This window comes from Micropterus salmoides, unplaced genomic scaffold (genome assembly GCF_014851395.1).
Source record: "Micropterus salmoides isolate LMB-PRFRI ecotype aquatic unplaced genomic scaffold, ASM1485139v1 Ms_hic_scaffold_22, whole genome shotgun sequence".
Classification (NCBI taxonomy): Eukaryota; Metazoa; Chordata; class Actinopteri; order Centrarchiformes; family Centrarchidae; genus Micropterus; species Micropterus salmoides.
The window spans coordinates 18,223,141-18,245,424 of record NW_024041373.1 but is presented as its reverse complement, the minus strand read 5'-3'; the positions used below and the strand labels follow the sequence as shown (position 1 = coordinate 18,245,424).

Below are 22,284 nucleotides of genomic sequence, written 5' to 3'. Positions count from 1 at the left end.
TATAATGGTTGAATTATGCAACCCAAACCTAAATTGTTAATTTGGGGTTCTTTTCTTTGCCATCAAACGAAAAGTGAGAGATTTCACTCATTGTAACACAGAAGTTTAAATGATTTAATGGTCCCATGTTCCCTTCTAAAGAGTAATGCATAATGTCAACACTAGAGGGCAATGTCTTCACATGTAAAAGCACTGAAACAGGATCCATCAGAGCACTGAAACAACGCTCACAAAACATCTCAGTACATGTTATAGACTCAATGCCAAACTAACCTCTTAGAAGTTTAGAGACTTGCAGCAATCTTTAAATTATAACATAATAATTTCAAGCCACCATGCGTCATATTTATTTTCTTACATCAAAAAAAGATTTCTGGATCTTATCGTGTTGTATAAAGCTATTAAATATGTAAACAAAACAATAAAGCAGAGCTGTTTTTAAAGCACCAGCTCATTTATTCATGATAATGGATAGGGCCTCGAAGTATCACAAGTAAACATAATTTTGCTGGCTGACAGTCAGTCTTGAACTAAGTTAATAGGTATTTAATTACATTGATGCATCATATAATTGGCACCATGGAGAAACTAGACAAACTGGGACAGGCGGCCTGGATTGGGAATTAAAGAGATGTATTTATCTAAAGCCTGTCTGATTACCTGGCAGAACCTCACAGACAATAGGGTAATAAATCTTCAGTTCACTGTTCTCATCTCCAGTGAATGACTTGCAATGTGGATGCATTAAGTGAGCGTGTACCCACACATACACACGTGCGTGCGGTGAGTATGTGTGGAACAGCTTATTAAAATGTGTAATAGATTTACTGACCCTGATATGCCACTAGAACAAAAAGTAATTATTCATACTGTGTAGAGCAGTCTAATTTTAACCAGTGGAAAGATTTTAGAAAGAGTGAGATGGAATTAGTGAGGCATGGCTAAGGACTCAAATGGGCTCTGGGAAGGCATTTTGGTCTCTTGTTAAATGACTGCTTCATCTAGGTGTAAAAAAGCAGGGAGACTAGAGGCACTTCAGGATGGACAATTAAAATAGCAATTTTATGATATTGGAACACACTTTGAGTTCCAGTAGCTTTGCCTCAGTGAATTTTCAAAATGGCGAATAATACTTTGTTGAACATAGGTACACCAAAAAATAAAAATAAAACAGGAAATTTCCCTGATTTGATAGAAATGGCAAAAGATTTTTTAAATGTCACTGCCACATAATAAGCAGATTGCCCTTTTACCTGATAGGGTTTCCATCGCCATTAATAGCCTGCCAGGTTTCAGTGCAGCAGGTTTGGTTCTTCACATCACATCAACATTTGCTCCTCTTTAGAAGGAAGCAAAAATTCTGATTCATAATTCAGGCTGTTGGATGAAATGACTGCGGTTGAAATATTGATGACTGTGGAATATTGCTGTGCAGTCGCCGCTAACAGTCTTCTCCGCTCTGTCACTCCTCCTCATAGCTTTATCAGGTCCTGCTAAGTGCTTTGAACCAAGACCTCATCCAGTTCGCACTGAGACCAGGGGTGCAAGTGAACGTGTACGCCACACGGCTGTCTCCGGGTGAGTTTGCTGCACCTACCGTCCAATCCATTTTGGGGATAGAGGAGCATTCCAGGTGGTTGTGTGTGTTGTCTCTTATTTGAGTCAAGACAGTGCAATTCTTCTACTTTGGAGGCGAAGATGACTAGCAAGGGAACAAATGTGTCTACAGGCTTTACTTAACTGTTTTATGTCATTTAATTGTCTTACTGGTGTATTGTTAGTTTTTAATTCATGTAACCATGACTTCCTGGAGATAATTCTCGAATATTAGCAGCTAAACCAGACAGCGGTGGTTTCCATTGTTATTTAATACAATTGTTATCTAATTCGATATAGAAATATATAGTCGATACAAAAATCTGCATTTGTCCTCATTTGGCCTGCATGTGCACTCAATTTCTCTTTAATTCTTTCTCTTTTAAAGCTCCTCTTGTGGACAGCAGTGACAGTGGCCACAGTGGCACTGCAGTCATCATGCTTGTGTCAGTCGTACTGATGGGCTTGGCTCTCTTTGTAATATATAAATTTAAAAGGTACAGTATACTGGATATTGTAACCACATATACAGCACAGGAAAACTGTTAGAAATAATATGTGAAGATATTATTGTAAATATCTAGAAGATAGATGATGTTGTTTTGGTTGTGTGTGTGTTGCACAATGGCCCTGTTTGTAGTCGGCCCTATTATCTACAAGCAAGCGGCTCACTGCTGAACTCCTAAAACTTTCCACAAGTATTCAGACTCCGTATATCTCTGAGTTATGGACGTCCACGACACAATAATAACTCGAGGAATAAGACAATTCCCCTCTGTCTCAATCTGCAGAATATTACAGGGAATGACAGTCTAATCAATTCTCCCAGAGTGCTGAATGGGTGTCAGAGTCCTGCAGTTATCAATATTCATCTATCTGACAATGTGAGGGTTGACCTTTTGGAAATGCTAAACACAGCCGTTCAAGGTGAGGCATACTCTGCAGAATGGCAGGAAAGGTTGAGGAGAGGAGTCCTGAGACAACATATATTATACAGTGAGAGACATACAGTAAATAGCATCCTCTGCTGCAGGTAATCCCATGACAATCACAGGGGGATGGTTGAGTTCCTCTGTAGTTTGGAGAATTTTACTCATTATAAAGTAAAACATTACTTAACTTTAACTTTCCGGATCATAATTACTACATTAAGAAATCAACGTTGAGTTTCTAAAGCTGCCTCAAATGTCACAGCAACAGCTGCAGCACAAAATCACAAGGGGAGGATCTGAAATTAGAAATGCAAGATGTTAGTTTTTAGGCAGAATTGGGGGTGCATCTGAGGGGGATGAAAAATTGATTGAAAAAACTGAGGTGAACAATATGAAAGTGAGAGAGCAATGCCCAGTGGAACACAAAATGCCCCAGTTTCTAGCTTTCAAGCAATCCTTTCCCATCCTTAACAGTTAAAAATAGTGTGTGACACATTATGCATAGTGAGAGCATTAGTGAAACAGACTCGATGGCAGGTTTCCATTAACTTTACTTTAAAATCCTTTCCTTTCTTTTTTTTCCCCTCCTCTGCATGACTTAACAGGAAGATCCCGGGCATCAACACATACACAGCAGAGCAGCCTGACAAAGAACAAGAGGTCATACCGACAGTGACCTCCATAGACGTCCCAAACCCTGAGGGGGACAAGCTGACCTCACTGGATCGTGTGGATGTGCAGCTGGACTCAAAAAGCAGAGGTATTAATGCATCTGTTTCTTCCTTTGAGCTACAGTCATTCCTCGGAAACACACAAGGTTTATACAGATTGTAATTTTCAGATTCGTACATTGGACAATGAAACGTCTGTTCTTTATGTAGTGTTGTGTTCTATCACTTGACAAAGTAATTATTCACTCTGTGGTATTACACCTGTAAACGAATAATCACCACCTCCATTGTATGTATCACTTGTCAAAGCAACAAAAGGTCTGGAGCCAACGCCAGCTAACATTTTCTTTATTACATTAAGTGGTACTGGTTGTAATTTCCACAGGTTTCAAGATAACCATCTCTGGGATTTAATTTGTAGTGCTAACAGCATTGAAAAAATAAATCACATTTAGAAAATTCTTCTCCAACAATTTCCCCCTTCTGATAATCCACAGAACACACTGTCAACTGTCTTCGGTGGACCTATTAAGTATAAAGTTGTTCCTATAAAAGCTGTTCACAGCACCCATGATGAATTCAGGAATGCTTTTCCTGTTTCATTGCGATCTCCTGGCCAGCTGCTGCAAACTCTTAAGTCAGAGTTTACTTTTATTAAACCTTTACATGCGCATTTTCGGAAACAGTGATGCATTGCATTCGGAAATGTAGTCTTGTTAACTAGTTCAGTAGACTGAGTTTAAGCCGGTTAACTGGAGATAGCCAGGTAGATGAGGGGGGAAAAGGCCTTTGGCCAGAATAAACTTTAAGCTTGTTGTTTTTCTTTTCTTTCCTCCACTATTTGGTGCGAAACTTGTTTGAAGTTTTACACCTAAACATGTTATTTCAATGGATATAAAAGTACATATAATGTTTTTTGTTTTGTGCATGTTTTACCAGAAAATATCTTGTTATACTTTTGGTGTTTGATATATTGCAGTTTCATGTAATCACATGTAGGATCAGCCAAATGTTCGGCTTGACATGGAAATAAAATTAATTGCTAATTAACTAGCAATGTGCCATCAACTTGTCTTGTTCAATATTATTCTACCAGACTACAAATGGCAGCATCGCTCTCATAAACCACTTACAGTTAGTGATTGCTCTGCTAATATTTCTTCATTACCACCCCAAAATTATGATATCACTAACCCTTTTTGGGTGGGTGGTTGGATAGTCAGGCATTGCGCAGCAGTTAGACTGAACAGAAGGCAGACCTTGTTTCTGGAAATACGTGTTGCTGTTGAATTTGTAAAATCTAATTCTTTAATGCTTTGAGCAATACAAACATTTAATTCACCTCCTTTGTGTGTGAGTTGAGGCAGAAATCACAGCCATATCTCACAACCTTAGCCCATAACTATCTGCTTAGTTGGATATCACAAGGACTAAGCAAAAAGAGTTGTCGCAAAAGTTGTGACAGTACATTAAAAACCGCATTGGCAAAGAGGAACAAGTTGAAGCTCGCTGACCGGGGAAGAGTTGCTAGATATTCACTTATTGTTAAGTGCTGCTGCTATTCTTCCTTCCCCTGTATTATCACATGAGTTTGCCAAAATACTTTCATTATTATGTGCTGTATATTTATGTATTTGCCAACCCGAGTTTGTCATAGCAGGGTATTAGTATTCACAGGTGAGTGAAGCACAATCAAGTGCGATCTAAAGTGATGAAAATGTCTGGGTGAATTATTTGACCCAATAAAATAATTAGTGCATCAGGAAAGTGGCAGAGTGGTGAAAGCATTTTCATCAAGAAATATCCACGGGGTTCCAGTTGATTTACCTCTACCCGTAGCTAAACAATCGACCCATCCAAGATAAATGTGTTTGCCTGCAAAACTACAGCCGTATGCAAATAGCTACATAAAATTCCTCCTCTTGTCTCTTTCCCTTTCTTCTCCCTTGCCAGGCTACCTGCCATCGCACACAGACATCAAGCTCTCTGATGAAGCGCCCCATGTGTTTTAATGTTGAGAGTCTATGACCGACTCGAAAGCAATACATCTTCTTTGGCAGTTACTTCCAGCAAGCTATGAAACCACGGTCACAATGAATGGTCTCAAGTGTTTTGCTACCCATGCATGGATGGACCAGTTCACACTGTGCTGCCTAATCCCTCTGAGGAGACTGTACAGATTTATACTTGCTTCTTGAAAAGGGACACTTTTTGACTGAAAATACTTGTATTTTTGCAAGGACATTGATCTTTTTATGTAAATAATGTACATCCATAATGGAAGGAGTTATAGTTATTTGTCTCGGCTGGTTACAGCTGCGCCTGCTCAAATATGAAAATATTAAACAGCGGAACAGAAGTGATGTATAATAATATCTCAAAATATGCTTCGGTTTTTGTTCTTTGGGCTTGTGTTTGTGAAGTTTACTTTGTTTAACTATGTGGAAACAGCTTATCTGAGTAAGACAGTGAGGGTAGCAGATTCATTAAGCTCTGTACAATCAGTAAATCTTATCACCAGATTCTCATCAAATGAAAGCTTGCAATATCCAGGAGATGAGGGAGGGCTCCTACTCCCAGATCTGTGTATTCCATCAAGCCCGCCGCTCAAAATGTTATACATGTCATAACAAAAATAAGAACAGAAGCAGAAAGTGGATATACTAGATAGGTATATACAGTAGATGAGCAATCCCTCTTGTTTAGGAGACTGCAAATCATTTTAGAGGCAGTGGAATGAATGCTAACATCATAAATGTTACTACTTTAAAACAGATTCTACACAAATCTTTTGTCTAATCTAAATCATACATATGGATTATATTGTTGTAGCAGCAATTTTATATTTGATTGTTTCACAGACAATGACTTTTTAACTTGTGTTTCATATTTACTTGTTGCCGGGAGCATTTCTTGTACATTCTGGTTTCTATAACAAAAAAAAAAGAACTACATGTAAATTCTCAATAATTCCTGTGTTAACAGAAGAAGCTACGATACAGCAGCAAACACTTGCTGTAATGCAGTAAAAAGTGCTACAGTGCCATGTCTGTATGACAATTACTTATTAGTTAAATGTATTAGCTATTTGTTTGTGTTCTCAATTTGCCACCATAAAGTTAAAAGACTCCTTGACACAGATGCATATTTTTGTTGTTTTTCTTTGAACTGATCTCACTGTGAAGGTTGCGGTGCCTTCTTACAGGAAGTAGAACAACAGCTAAACTAGACCAGATCTGAGCAGGAAGAAGTTGTCTTTTTACGTTATGTTAAAACACCTTTTGTTTATTCTGGACTATTTATTTACCATGATTATACCAACATCTCCAAATGGCATTTCCTCAATTTACAGTAACGCAGAGGAGCCTGCAGTCTGTGCTAGGTTTGCTCCCAAGGACTCAGCGGACAAAAGGCTGCAGATTTGTTCATCTCATTCGCTGCTAGGGACACAGAGATAGAGAAGACGTATCTCCTGTCAACAAGGCTCAGCCTACGCACAGAGCTTTGGTCAGCTGCTGTCTCTTTGGGATAAGTACTGAAGTTCTTCTTCATCAAACTTTTCTTTTTAAGAGTTGTCAGCAGCATTTGTCAGTAAGACAAATTGACTAGAGACTTCTCCATACTTCTTCCCCCCAATCCTGCGATTGAGCCTAAAGCAAAAATAACCTTGTGATCATCACCAGGTGAACGCCGTCTCTCCACACCGATCATCGGAAGAGTTTTATTTTGTGCTTGTTTATTTATTTAACAAAGTTTTTAAGCCCCAGTAATCAACCTGTAAATACGATTGTGAACATATTTGCATGATGTTTTTTCTCCCTTCTTTCAAGATACTTAAAATATGTTTTAATTAGAAAATGTTAGAAATGTGAACTGCAGTATTTTCTGTTTCTCAGAGGCTAGACGCCGCATTGATTACAAGTGACGTGATTATTCAGTGGGTTGTTTCTGTGTTTTTCCATTTGATCTTGCAGAAGTGACCATGGTTGTGGAATAAAGCAGAAACAACATTAACGCAGCAAGGCTGGTTGTTAAACTCGTTTCTAAAGGCACAAACGGCTCATTTGTGCCGTTATCGATCTATTGTAATCTATGTAAGTTGACTGCAGCTTTTAGTTGTGTTTGACCTTTGATTTAATCAATCAACAGACTTCATGAAGGGCAAAACTGTGACTTCACCTCAGCTGACTGTGAGTCCGTCACAAATTGGTAGTTCTGATCGACAGGAACTCTTATTTTGTCGAAATTTGTTGCTTTTTCTGCTTTGTCTCTAACAATGTTGCTTAGCAGGCTCAAAGTTTCAGTGCCATTTGCATGACACAATGGGGCAGAGCTGGAGGACAATGAAAAGCACCAAGTAGCCTGGAGTGATTCTAATGGGCTGGTTCCTTGGCTATCCCACTGTGCATCAAATTAATTATCCCCTCTCCAGGAAATCGAGACACACACACACACACACACACACACACACGGAAGATTTTCCCAGTCTGGGTAGCACCTTGAATGAAAAATGTCCCACAACAATAACCCACAGCAATATTGTGTTAGCCACAGTGTGAAATTGATGAGCATGTTTCCTTTCATTGAGTGCTACATTACAGTGTCTGGCTGCAGCGAATCATCCATTAGTGATTGTCACCGTTCAATTTGATTGTGCACCGCTGAACATCCCATGGCAGTTAGAGAAAGGCCTTGGTGTTAATTCAGACTGAGAGCAAGAGCGAGAATAAGACTCTCGGGGTGTCGATGGCTATTGGACTGATGAAGATTGGTGTGTGTGATAGGAAGTGGCAAACAAAATGCAAAAGAGGAGGAACAAGGGCCTTGTTGCTACAGCTTTGTGTGTATAGAGTTATTTCAGCCAATCATCTGCACAGTTCTGTCCTTCAACCTTGCCGTGTATTTAATTTTAAGACTTTTGTTTTTCAGATCTGAGAACGAAGGAACAATATTAACGGCAGTAGTTCTTCTTTACAAAATCATCTGTTTCTCATCATTCGACTACAGCCTCAGTAATTGTTCCCATTAAATAGAAACCATTTGGGACTGACAACTTGAGTGATAGAGGTAAAATGAAGCTCAGTCAAAGTGTCAGATGGGAATCTTCACATGGGTGTTATCACACTTCTGCCCATTAAAGCCAACTTCAGGGCCTCTGCGGGATCATTATAAGTGGTGGGCTGAGGCTGATACACTAGTGCTACAAGGCACCTATGTTTCAGATAAAACTGTGGCAATGCTGTAAAAACAAAGCTTCATGAACTCATTTGTTTTCATGTTTATGTCATGACAACATGGGCATTTCTCATTCACTGAAAAAAAAGTGTATTACAACAAACTATTATAGTAGGTGCATGCATAATAGAAAAAACATAATTCCATACAAAAATACATTTATTTTGAACAATTTTAAAATGGCAATTTGTTCACAGTAAGAAATATGATTCAAAACAAGACGGTTCTTATATCATCGACAAATGAACAATATCATAGATCATGCACAACTAGCCTATTAGACAAGGTGTTTAATAATTTGATGTGTCAAGTAAACTTTAAAACCAACCATGTTATGTTATATTATATATATATATATATATATATATATATATACATACATACATACACACACACACACACACACACACACACACACACACACACACACACATACATACACACACACACACACACACAGTACTCGCTCACCCTAATATAGTCTTCAGTCTTTTAACACAGATTATTAGGGCATGCTACTGTAAAAAATAGAATAAAGACGACAAACAGCTTGTTGTGAGACTGAAGGTCATGGAAACATTACTGTCTGTTCTGTGGTTTAGGATGGAGCTACTGTATAGATTTACATTTCGTCTTATTCTATATACACATTTTTAGTATTTCCACACCTAAGGCTAGACTTTCATGTCAATTTGTCACATTTTTGTTGTGTACCATCATCTGAGAAACAGTCAATGAAAGCACCATGTTATCTTACAGAGCAACTACATATTTCTTTCTTAAAGGCATTCACAACAGTCAGATTATTACATTTTATATTCATTACTGTATATTTACAACTAAAAGACCTCTAGTTATAGGGTGGTAAATGTTGATATATCTCCAGAGCGTAAAGTTAACCCTATTTAACATACCAAAATTGTAATTAAATCTAAAATGATCTATTAACGATATTTCTGTCTTACAGAGGCAGAGCAAGGTGTGTTCTGCCTTAAACAGACAACTTTTTGTTGTTGGGTTGTATTATCCATTCGGGATGTAACAAAAAGACACAAAATTATAAGAAAAATGAAAATAAAATAGGAAATTAAAAGGTTACACTTGAGAAATTTTATAGCCTGCGGGTTCAATTCATGAGCAAACATTATGCTAAGAGGGAAACATTATCAACATGTACGGTAAGATTTGAAAAACTTTTTATACATTAGTTTGTCATTTTAAGCTCTGTATTATTATTATATTTCTCGAGGGCCTAAATATCCTGTTTTTGTAAGTCACGATCAATCTCTGTCATTCAATGCTGAACTTTATCAAACTTATACACAAATACAGTAAAACCTGTACACTCCACTGTCTCCTGTACTGACCCATGAGCAGTGGTGGGATGTAATTAAGTACATTAACACTACTAAGTACTGTGCTTAAGTATACATTCCAGGTACTTGTATTTTATTTGAGTATTTCCATTTTATACAGCTTTATACTTCTACACTATTCAGGGGCAAATATTATACTTTTTTACTCCACTGCATTTGTCTGACAGCTTTAGTTGTTTCAAACCTCTTCTGTCCAGTGAAAACCACGTATCTCCAAATTTGTTGATTCTGTGTGTGTTTATGGGTTAAAACAACTCCTACTACTTAAACTAAAGAACCTATTTTAAAAACCTTCTTGGATTAGCTGGAAAATGCGTTGTCACAAAGCTGAAAACAGGGCTGTTTTACTGAGCTCATGAAAAGGTGACTTTTGAGAGACACATGGTTCTCACAGGACAGCGACGCTACAAACTCATGATGATGCGTTGTTGTAGATTTAACTACCCATTTTTCTGATAATGCTTGTACTGTAAATTAAGTAACATTTTGAACGCAGGACTTTTACTTGTAGTGGAATGTAGCGGTACTTCTTCCACCACTGCCCATGAGTGAATTGTACTTTTCTCATTTACATTATTTTAAAGATATTTCTCAAATTGTCTTTTATAGCTTTTGAGGTATTTAATTTCAGAAACTCAGTCTGTTTTCATTTCTTGACAATACTCACATCAGCTATTCATCAGTGATGTTGACGTAGAGCTAGGGAACCTTGATGCTAACTGGACATTTTGTGCTGTGTGCCGTAGTTATCAGCTAATTTCAGCAATTCACCGCCCTCCAACTAGAGGCCCTCAAGTCTGGCTCAGTGGACTCATCTTCATCAAGTATTGTAAAGTAGATATTTATCTATCCATGTGAGTTTAAAACATGACTTTGAACAATAGCTGCTATCAGCGTGAAATAAATAAAAAACAATGCCAACAAAGCAAACAATTTCAGCACAATTGTAACACAACAATCTGTACTTACTTAGTGACAGAGCGCATTTCTTAGACATTTGTACAGTTTGGAAATTCCCTTGTTACAATTCTCTCCATATTTCTTCCAATTCTTCCTGAAAACATGCAAACAAATGACAAAATAGACAAAATATAAGGACGGTCAACTGCTTTGCACATCACAAGTTGCTTGCTTTGAGGATATGGTAATAAAAGAACTGTGAGAGAGGATCCATGCAAACAACTTTGAGCTGTAATAACTATCTTTAACATCAGCCAAACAACTCAAAGTTCAATCTTGCGTTCTCTAATCTTTTTACGTGACGATCACAAGCTTTTACACTTAATTATAAAGTCATCACCCATGCATTTCTGTTGAAAAGCCCCCTGTTGTCTCAAAGGAACACGGTCTATCCAAGCAGGGCTGAGCTAGCGATGGAGGGCTGATAGGATCGCTGTGAGGGGTCGTTCAGATTGTGCAGACACTGGCTTATTCAAAAGGTGCTGAAACAGTGTCAGTAGTTTTAAATTTAGTGATTTGTAAAAAGCAGCATGAAATTTCATGTTTGCCCATATAACTAATAACCTGGCAGTGATTTCATCAAAGTAAAGATCTGGCAGTCAGTTCAGATTTGCTAAAGAAAATATGATGTATGAGTTTTAAATTGCTTTTACATGGAGCGTATTTTAAGACTAAAATCTGTCTGTAGCAAAATCAAAATTTGAAGAATGTTTAGAATTGAGTTCTGAAAGGTTAAATCTAAGATATAAATGTCTCATAAGCCTCAGCAGACGTTACTATATCACAGTATGCCAGCCAGGATTGGCTGATTTCAAAGAGCTGAGTGTCCATGAGGGAAGAGACCTGAACCTGTATAACTGCTAAAATTAAAAAGTTTAAATCCCTCACTTTTACTTCTACTCACACACTTAAGATTATAAGATATTAATCAAACTTAATCTCAAGTTGGCTAAAAGTACATCATAGATGTTTGCAGTACCACCAGAGAGGTGAGCACACACCTTTTGAGACATTTTTTGAAGTGACTGTACAAAATAATTTCTCTGATGTGCCTCATCTACCAGCTGCAGAATATTTTTCCTGTTCCAGTTTGGGTATCTTTTTGTTTAGTTTTCAATCAGTTTACTATTATTTCATCCAAACAGTATATTTAGACCTTATACATGTATTAAATTGCTGTTCATTTCACATGTAAAGACGTTGAAGCTGCGATAACGGAGTTTCTGGCCAATTGTGGGCAGTGTTAACACATCACCTTTTAAGCTGAGATGGCGAGTTAGCAACTGTTGTTGTTAGCAAACAGTTGCTTATTAACACCCAGCAGATACAGCGCAACGTCATGATTCATATGGGGTGGTGGTCATCTTGAGAAGTAAATCATTATACATTCAATACAATATTCATTCTCTCTTAGCTCTATTTTTGGTCTCCACCAACTCATGAGGAAAATATCTGGTTCTTTAGCAGCTAAATGTAGCATTATATTCATCAGCTATTGGCTAACTGTGTCTGTGTGCTGTTTGGTGCTTAGGAGGTAGTGTACAGGGGGGTTTTAGAGCGGTGAAAGTGAACCAAAAAAGTAAAGTTTTGAAGGGCCAAACAGCTGAAACTCACTATAAAGCTCCATGAAACTGAGGGGAGCTGCAGAATCAGGTGATAATTCTTTATTGTTTTCACATCATTTTATGCATTGGTATTTATAAAAAAAGTAAATTATTGCCACTTTATAGGTTTCATACTAATAAAAATGTAAATTACAAATGTTTAACAACATCACTAAGTAAAAGGTAAGGATTTTTAAACAGTGGAGCAGATGTAGGGTAAATCCTTGTCTTTGATAGGCTGTTAATACATGTGACAAATGATGTGATTACTTGAGAGTTGCTGTTACACTTTCCACACTTTACTGTCAGTAGGAGTAAGTTGCTTCATAAATATTTATTATTCACATTCACCTTTTTTAGACTAAATGGGCTCTTTAGACCAATTTTAACTGTAATTCTTAGAGGTTTGATGAGTACAGGCTCTGCTGTCTATATACTTGGCTTAAGTCACCCCAACCTTCATCAATATATCATATCAAAAATATTCACCTCTCCCTCACAGCACGAGCATCAAGGGTGGATTAGCAAGACTATATAATATAAATACAGTATGCAATATAAATATAAAAATGTACTATAAATAACACTTTTTTCATAGTATTCATTTTGCATCTCTCACACTGGGAAACACTGCCTTTATTGCAAAGTAGACCTGTTCTGATGACCTCCTGTCTTGTGCGATGCATAATGTCTTTTACAGCTTTATAAATTCTTATTTCAGCTGAACTGCAAATTTCTACTTATTATGAAACATGAGCCCGTGTGAGCTGTCGTGTTAATCATTCTGAACCAATTTGCATTAACATAAATCAAATTAAGATTCTTAACTGAACTTGCATTCAAATTTTCATTTTAATCTGTCAAATCCTGTTTTAAATATTCAAATATTCAAATATTCATTTCAACCTTTATGAATTTTGACTGTGATTTTACTTCACAGTTCTGGCTGTTCTGTGGCAACTATCAAAGACCTGCAGATTCTTCTTAGAGCTTTTAAAGCCATTTAGACTAAAAGGAGAAGACATAAAATCAATGAACACTGGCATTAATTAAATTAAAACTGTTTAATGGTTCTTCTCTGGTAGGGGGCATGTTCCCCATTGGCTGGCGTAAGACTTACCTTGCAGACTTACTTTACTTCATAAAATATTTCAGAGGGATATTCAGTTTATACTAGGTCAATTTTAAATAAATATACATGTCAGAGTAACTGTAGATAAATAAATGAAGGCAATATTAAAAATTGATGAATTATTGCCATTAATCCTGCAGGAAGACTGACCGTGACCTTCACTAGCAGATGATAGATCTTCTTATATTCTTGTGAACTGAATTGAAGTTGGATACAACAGACTCAGCGTTATGGGAACATTTGTCTCCCAGCCAAAATCAGACTGCATGAGAAACAAGCCAAGCCTCCAAGTATAAATGAAATCTTTAAACAGCATGCTTGTAAATTCATTTAATCAAGCCCCAAATCAAAGGTTGCATGCTGCTCTGCCCTTTCTGTAAATAAACACTTTCGAAAGTAACCAAAAGGAGTTAATTTGTTTCAGATCAGTAAGGACTTGGAAAGGTAGAAACAGCTGAGAAATGAAGAACAGTAGAAAGTGCTGAGTGACCAGAAAAAAGGCCTGCAGCCCACATGTCTGTGTCAGGAGCACTGCAATGCTACTTTTGTCAAATAACCCACACTGTCTGCAGGGACTGAATAGTTCTCGTCTAAATGACATCACAGTGGATGTCAGCCATAGCAATCAAACAGTTAACTTGTTATCGTGATATCTGGTTACTGGGCTGCAGTTGCTCTTGTGGTGTACAAATCTGCAAAATATGACACATTGCATTGATAAAGACATTCCAGCACCTCAGATGTGTGCTGACTTCAATGTGCAGTAGTCTTGCTCATAGAAAAGACTTCATTTAAATAAAGCTGAAACAACGTCATTGTGTTCTGTGTTTACACCAAATACAGCTTCAATTTATTCAAAACAGATGCTCTGTGATGTGTTTTTAGGGCAAGAAAATGTTAATCAGTATCAGTCTGTCACACTGACAGTCATCCTTTAAACCCTGTACTAATGTGTTTGAGTAGTACAGATATGAATATTCTGTATTTAATTTAGTCTTGGCATTAAAAGTTGCATCATAGATGTCATATACTATATTTTTGACTATATATCCTAAAAAACATTCACTCAAGTGAGTGGTGGGAAGTAGATTTACTCAAGTACAATTTTGAGTACTAACTTGACTATTTTAATTTTATACTACTTGATACTTTTACTCCACTACATTTCAAGGGGAAATATTGTACATGTTACTCCACTACATGTATTTGTACCTGTAGTTACAAGTTACTGTGCAGATGATAAAAACCTATGAGCATATAAAATGCAATGCATTGATACACAGGCTGAGATTGAGTGAATTTCTGAGAAGAGAAGGGCAGCTGAGCTGAGGTAAGAAAGTTTGATAAATTAAAGAATGAATAAGACAAGAAACCATAGTCAGACTGGTCATCTGCAGCACCGGGTCGCTACGGACAAAGAGCGAGAAAGATGTGTTGTCAGCCAACTATGATTATGCACCAGCCCACATCCTCCATCCTAAATTCCAGTTAATCAAAGTTTTGCAGCTGCAGCCATAAGACCGAAGACAATAGGGACAAGATCATCCTTAATCCTTAAATTAATTTCATTATTTCCTTAAAATTGTTGTTTCATTTGATGACCTTGCTGCCCTGGCATTTGGCCTTTATGACCTCAAAAAATTGACAACCCCAAAGGCCACATGGCCTTTCCCCCTAAAAATACCCAGGCCTGGGTATTGCTACTTTTACTTAAGAAATATATCATTATCCGTCATCCACCACTGATTAAAATACAAAATAGAAAACACAAGTAAAACACATAGTAAACAGAAAATGTGTAGCCAGTGTACCTCTGCTTCTGGCCTCCAGCTCCTTTTCCATGAGTTCTTTTGGAGAGGGAAATTCACTGAGCTTGACCTTGGACATGTTGTCGTTCTGACCAACTGTACTGATCACTTCTGACTCCTTCTCATGACTGTCCTCAGTCTCAACATGGATCCAAGGGATTTTCCTAACGACAAGGAGATGGCAGAGCAACTGTGTAAGGTTTTCACCAAAAACAAAGATAAATAGTTTCTGATTAACTCATCTAAGGGATAATACACCTTTTGAATTTGTAGATGAAGAAGGCTGCAACACCTACAAATACCACAGTTAGCAGCATCAGCATGGCTGACCCACTGTGGATGGAGTTTGAATCCACAAGTGGCGCTGAAAGACAAACATCATCAAATGAGCATTACATTTCGACTAAGACAAATGCATTAAACCCTCGCTCTTTTTTTTTCTTAAATTATGTATTATTTCAAGGAGATTGCTTTCATTACTCCATGTCATGTAACAACTGCAGGCCCAGTTGGAAGAGCTGCTCTCTGCATGTTATCCCCTCAGGGTATTAAAAGGAAGCTTTAGGAGGTCTACTGCCTCTCCCTAGGGTCCATCATGCAGGTAGCTTATGCATAGTCATGGTTTTCTAAATGCTGAGATGCAATATTCAAAGTATTCCTCCTCCCCGCCCATCTTTCTCTCCTTCAGAAAGAAGCCTATGAAGTCTATGACCTTTCTGGATCGTTTTAAAGGCAACCCAGACCTTTGTATGCAGACACAAATGAAGACAGATCCGTTGGTGGATGAAAAGGGTAAAGGCACGCAGGGTTGATCGACACATTTTTGCGATATGCTAATGACCCGGTGACCCTGACGATTTCCTCAGTGCATACCAAATGCCTTCTTTGTCAATCATGTCATTGATTGGCTGATTTCAAAGAGAACAACTGTCTCACAGTCTCGGGTGCAAAACTGATGCACTGTGAAATATATTTAAATCTTGTAAGATACCGTATCATATAAATCTCACTCTGGGAATACTGTTGTCTTTGTCTGTTTTTTGGGTACAACTCAATGTCAAATCATCCCAAGAAAGAAATGTGGTTTATCTTTTGCACATCAGCAGGCAGAACAAATGCACTGTGGATGTAGACATCCTGTACTAAACTGGAATAAGTTAAGACTAAGATCTGTTTAAACACTCTGTTATTATGTGCCTGCAAAAGGTTTTCAAATGTTACATTGGTCCAAGTGTGCATAAATAACAAACACGACATACTTACCCAAGGTTTGCTGAGTCATGTACACAATAATGCGAATATCAGCTTTCAGCTCAAACTGGATCAGGCCTTGGTTCAGGGCAGTGACAAAAATATCTGACATCTGTTTTAGGTAACAAAAACACAAAAAACAGAGAGTGATGTATTGTACTACAATAAATAAATAAAAAATCTCACTGTATGGTTAAATATCATAGTGCCCTAATAATATCATGAACTGGCCATTTATAACTTGCTTAACACTTGCTTTCTTCTTTCGATAAATGTTTCTTTCAATGAGAAGAACTACTCTCATGTCTGTACATCAAGTATGGAGCTTGAGCCGGGAGGCGATTAGCTTAGGTTAGCATAATGACTAGCACAGGGGGAAACAATTAGCCTTGCTCTCTCCATCATTCAAAATTTGGCATCACAAGTTACAGCATTTAACCCCACTTATCAGTTTTACATTTGTATTGCATACGAAATAAACAATTTATAATATGTTGATTATTTAGCTTTAGTGAGTTTTAGATCTAAGTCAACTAACTCTCAACAAAAAAACAAATAAAGACATGTAGAACTATTCCTCGTCATTTAGTTTGTTGGCTCCTTACATAGCAGCTAGTATGAAAAAGTACATTAAAACCAGAGCCAAAATCAATTAGTCTAATTATTTACCGGTGGACGTGATTTGGCAACAGCCTCTGAATGCTTTTTTACACCTAATAAGATCGTATAATTTTATGAGTCATGTGAGTAGAAGTACAGCTATTCTTGGTAAAGATTCATATGATAAGTGACCCAGTATTGTTTTAGATATCATGTTTCTTACTGTCTCCAGAGCCTCCTCACTCCTTCTCTTGTGCTCATTTGATATATGCTCATCAGGTAGGATAAAGAGCTCTGCTGTCGTTGGAAGTCCAGGGTACAAAGACACAAGCAGCTGATCGTCCGATACCCCAGACACCTGCGGCGACAGGACAACACCACAGACAGGTATAACTCCACTGTGGAGGCTAAAGTTTGGACTGTTACATCTAAAGTCAGAATCTCCAAACGGACACTGTCCCACGGCAAACATTTTGACAGCTTCACTTCAAACTCACACTAGACAGCCATGTCTGGTTACTGTCATAGGTAAACTAAAAAAAGACCAACTTTCTCACACTGGCCATAAAACAGGACCACTGTATCAGTACCGCACACAGGTATAAAATAGTAATGACCCTGAAAGCCACTTGTGGCCAATGTTCTCAGAGCTATGGGGACGTGATGTACCTGTGACAGAGCTGTCTGCACCACACGCCCTATGTCCTCTCTCCACTCGGGTATGTCAGGGTTGTGCTCATCAAGAGCTGGTGAGAACGACAAAAGCAGCGACCTGAAGAACTCTGGAAAAAAAGGTGTCATGATGTTAGAATATGAACACTACCTCTGGTTTCTTTTTGATTAATCTGACGTGCAGTTTTGTCTTTTTTCATTTGGCAACATACGTCTTGAAGTTAATTGCACCTCAAGATTGGGTGTTCATCTACAGTGACATTTTATTCATTAGATAAGTCCACATTGACTCCGATTGCAGAGTGGACCGAGGGGCATCATATTTTCCCCGAGCTAGGGGATTGCATATTCATGTAACATGCATCGCACCAATTAAAGTGCTTTGAAGACTGTCTCCACCACTCACCTTTAACAGTTATAACTTTTGAATCCTGCATTATGGTGTTCCCAGAAGCAACCTGGACCGTGACCTTGTTTTTTCCCTCTGTCTGAAACGTGTATGAGATGCTTCCCTCCAAGGTTATAATGGGCTGGATTTCAAAAGGAAAAACAGAGAATTTCACAGAAAAACCACCATCCTCTCAGCCGAATATAGAATACTCCATACATGCAGCCCTTGACATACTGTATAATGAGGAGGTGCTGCAGTAAACACAATCAGCATGATAAACAAATATGACCAGCCATCCTAGCTGGATTCTCCAGAAAGACAAAGGGCAGTCACATGCAGTCCTTTTTAACATGATTTGTGCAAAACCTTGGTAGATTTATACTTTGTAAACTACAACACCAGGACATCAAGAAAAGAGTGGGAGAATGGAAAAGACTGCAGTAAACAAGACAAAAAAAATGTGTGTGGGGAAAATAAGTGGGAGTGGGAGGAGAATCTTCTCACCTCTGAGCTGTTGTCAAGCCACCAGAAGAAGGTCAACGTTCTGGTGTGACTAGGCCAAACCACCGCAGTCAGATTAGCCTCCTTCCCCCTGATGGCTACAATAGGAGCGGAGAGATATACACGCTCCACTGGACCTGAGGTAGCAACACATTCACCAGCACACGTGTGCATACAAATAAATGCACCCACACACAAAACACACAAATATTCAGCAAACAGGGTATTATTGTGATTACAGATGATGTACATTTAGCTCCAGGTGTGTGTTCTTCAATTTTAAAATGTATTAAAGTAATACAACCATGACTGAAATAAAATTCAGCAGAGTGGGAATGTGACTATCCATGAAAGAGAGGAGGTTCATGCTATATGCGCCGCCGGAGGACTGAGTAATGATGTTTCTTATTCACATACTGGTGATGTGTAAAAACAGTGTGCTGCTGTCAGATCCATGGCTGTTTTCAGCAGAAGCTGTCACTCTATAAATCCCGGTTGCTCGGTAGATGTGCTTGATGCCATCATCAGTCCTGCTCAGGTTAGAGTATGTGATCTTGATGCCATCCCCGAAGTCTAGCTGGATGCTGGTCCTGAGCGAGTCTCCCTGTGGACAGACGGTAAGACGTGGCCTCTGTCACCATGGCTTAGGTCAGGATGTTTCAATTAGACCACACACACACACACACACACACACACACACACACACACACACAGTGAAGTAAGCACAGTCCACTTCTAAAGTGCTTGGGCTGAGATGTCCTATAAGCTGTGTCACAAATACTTTGTAGGTGAACATGAATGGAAGGAGACAGAAATTCAACTGAAAAAATAAGAGAAAAGTAAAAATAGAGCTAAAGAAGCAAAAGAGGTAATGAAACCATCCTAAAGTGAGAAGGATCAGTTTTTATTCGCGTGCCACCTTGCCAACTGATAAAATCATCCAAAACAAACAAATATATTTTGATTATTAAAGAGTTTTTCATCCAAATTAAAAAAAAGAAACAAAAACATATCTTCTCACTAACCCATAGTGGCATCTAGTCAGGCAGATAGCTTTGGTTTTATTTTCCCACACTTTGAGATATCTGTTCAGGGAGATTTCTGCTGCCACTATAATGTAGTATGTCAATAAGGCTTAATTTGTGGTGCTCTGCTAACAATATGTCCTGCTAAACACCCAGTCAATAGTTTTACAGAGAATTTTTTCAGTGGTTCCAATGGAAACTGTTCACCGCAAGATCTGAGAATCATCAAGAGTAATGATACTGTTTGAGTTTATAAATTCACCACAAACAAACAAAATTCCATTCATTATTGGGCTAGAGGCAGAAATCTCATAAATATCTAGAACTGTGAGCAGTTGTAAGCGGGATCCAAGCCTCTCAACGCCAGCTGCTGCCCTCTGATCTCTGTGTAATTTCAAAATCCTATGTATTCAAATAACGTTTTCCAGCACTATTCAGTTTGCAATAACAGCGCCACCTATTGTCCGAATTACATCAAATGTGGCATATGGTGACAGCCGTGACCCTTTCAAATGATACGGTATTTCAGCTTCGATTATAGCACCATCTTTAGGCCAAATTGCACCACATTTTGCAGGTGTCATCAGGGGTGCATGGGGTACAAATGAGCCAAATTTGGTATCAATTGGAATTGTGGTTATGAAATGAATATAATATGGGCATATTAGAGTCAATTTTGGTGCCTGGAGTCAGGAGACCATCCTGAAAAATTCCGCTCAAGTTTCATGTCAATGTGACTTGTGGTTATAGAGGAACAAATATTTTCTGTTAAATAATGTCACATAGTGGCTAATTGCACCAAATTTTACACAGCCACTCAGCAAGTCATGCCACATTAGGGCAGCAAGTTTGGTGTTGATCAGCCATTCCAAACCTAAAATATGACATGACTTCCTGTTTTTAGCATTTTTCGCAAAGATTTGTTAGCTTGTAATTGGGACATTTTTTCATTTATCAAAATTTCCTCTACAAACTTTTACCAGCTTGGTCCAAAGATGGTCCGTGCCAAGTTGCCGATCAGATTTACCACTTTGGAGGAATTAATTAAAATAGTTTTTTATAGACGGAAATGGGTGCGGCCTATACCACGAGATTCAGCTCGATCCCCCAACGCGTGGATATAAGGTTTTTGATATGCGCCGTTGTATGCAGGAGTTCCAAGCCCAAATGCGTTGAACTTGCTTATAGCGCCCCCTAGAGGTTGAAGTGTGCAATATTTGGGGCCTGAGGTCACTGGGGTGACCTGTACCTATCCTATGAGTTTCGCGTCTGTAGCACTTACCATCTAGGCCGCAGTATCACTTTTCTTTATGGAAGAATAACAATAATAAAAACGAATACTATTACAATAGGGTTCCCAGCCCTGCTGGTCCTGGGAACCCTATTGCCGTGAGTTTTGGATTTGAGTCTTTTTCTGAAATAGCTCAACACATATTGGCCCCTTTGGTGATCTCCTGACTGTTCCTGCAGGTTAGGATTTGAGCTTTTGTGTGGAATAGCTCGACACATATTGGATGGATTGCCATGAAATTTGATTCTGACAGTCAATGTGTTCAAGGTAGGATTCCTAATGACTTTAAATTTTAAAATTTTCCTGTGAAATATTGCCACATCTGCTTGGTAAATTTGAAAAGAATTTGGCGCTGACATTCATTGTTCCTGACGTTGGCGATTCCCCAACTTTTCCTTTAGTAGCAACCAGCAGGTTGTATTAACATTAGCATGTTAGCGTGTTGGCGTTACCATATAGCTCACAGAGCCTACACCCATGCTAGTCTTGCTCTCATTTTTGTTTAACCGACCCTCTAAAACAATTACTAATGCTACAGCTACTGCTAACATTTCAGTAACTTTTTGGTGAAATGACTCACATCGTCCAGGTAAACCATGAAAGTGACGTTGCTTCCAACAGTGGCACTGAACTCTCCTTGACTGATGGACAGCCGGAGGCCTCGGGGTGGGCTGGGATGGCACGCCTGCCTCTTGGGCGAGTACACGTTCTTCCCTCCTTCTTTACAGTTATTGGATAAAACCTTCCGATACCTTTGAAGCACATAGTAAAACAAGTCTTGTCTCATAATGTCTTATTACATATTAAAAGAATACAGCATGATATTTATGATTTATACTTATTTTCATCATTTACAACTTTAAATTAATCTATGCACTTCAGTGTTTTGTACAGAAAATGAAGACGATCAACCATACTGCAACTTTGGAATGCTACTGTCGATTAAACTTCAAAAACAGAAAGCAAAAGGTTTAATACGTCTTTTTAGGGGGTTTTAAAATATGTTTCTGGACCATCCATCCAGAATATATTTTACAAAATTCCAGTTCTGAGCAGCTCCTCATTTTCATTTCTCACTTCTTAAGTTGTGGGGCAAAAGTGTCCATCATCAGCAAACAGATATAGTATGCATGCTGGCCTCCTTAAGTATACTTCATTTTGTCACTTTATGAGTGTGAACACGCTGCATACTACAAATCTGCTTAGCATTATTATACATTATGGAACTGGGACACAGTC

At 38.3% G+C, this 22,284-nt stretch overlaps 2 protein-coding genes across 6 annotated transcripts in view; one reads left to right on the top strand and one right to left on the bottom strand.

The window, feature by feature from the left end:
• The window catches only part of LOC119917558 (VPS10 domain-containing receptor SorCS1-like), a 54,478-nt gene extending 47,261 nt beyond the window's left edge, over positions 1-7,217 (top strand). The window contains exons 24-27 of one of the 4 annotated variants that reach the window (XM_038737929.1): positions 1,479-1,578; positions 1,985-2,093; positions 3,134-3,288; positions 6,552-7,217. In XM_038737929.1, coding sequence (XP_038593857.1) covers positions 1,479-1,578; positions 1,985-2,093; positions 3,134-3,288; positions 6,552-6,643 — 456 coding nt within the window. In that variant the 3' untranslated portion in view covers positions 6,644-7,217. Of the gene's footprint in view, positions 1-1,478; positions 1,579-1,984; positions 2,094-3,133; positions 4,265-5,152; positions 6,341-6,551 lie in introns of those variants that run through there. The other 3 variants (XM_038737931.1, XM_038737932.1, XM_038737930.1) reach the window with 3 other exon arrangements.
• Positions 7,218-8,570: 1,353 nt separating this feature from the next.
• sorcs3b (sortilin related VPS10 domain containing receptor 3b) overlaps positions 8,571-22,284 on the bottom strand; it is a 45,751-nt gene continuing 32,037 nt past the window's right edge. The window contains exons 19-28 of one of the 2 annotated variants that reach the window (XM_038737789.1): positions 21,626-21,797; positions 19,147-19,333; positions 18,733-18,866; positions 18,244-18,367; positions 17,835-17,947; positions 17,389-17,523; positions 16,578-16,677; positions 15,573-15,678; positions 15,318-15,478; positions 8,571-10,864 (exon numbers count right to left, since the gene is read on the bottom strand). In XM_038737789.1, the coding sequence (XP_038593717.1) occupies positions 10,800-10,864; positions 15,318-15,478; positions 15,573-15,678; positions 16,578-16,677; positions 17,389-17,523; positions 17,835-17,947; positions 18,244-18,367; positions 18,733-18,866; positions 19,147-19,333; positions 21,626-21,797 (1,297 nt within the window). In that variant the 3' untranslated portion in view covers positions 8,571-10,799. The remainder of the gene's footprint in view (positions 10,865-15,317; positions 15,479-15,572; positions 15,679-16,577; positions 16,678-17,388; positions 17,524-17,834; positions 17,948-18,243; positions 18,368-18,732; positions 18,867-19,146; positions 19,334-21,625; positions 21,798-22,284) is intronic. The other variant, XM_038737788.1, reaches the window with a different exon arrangement.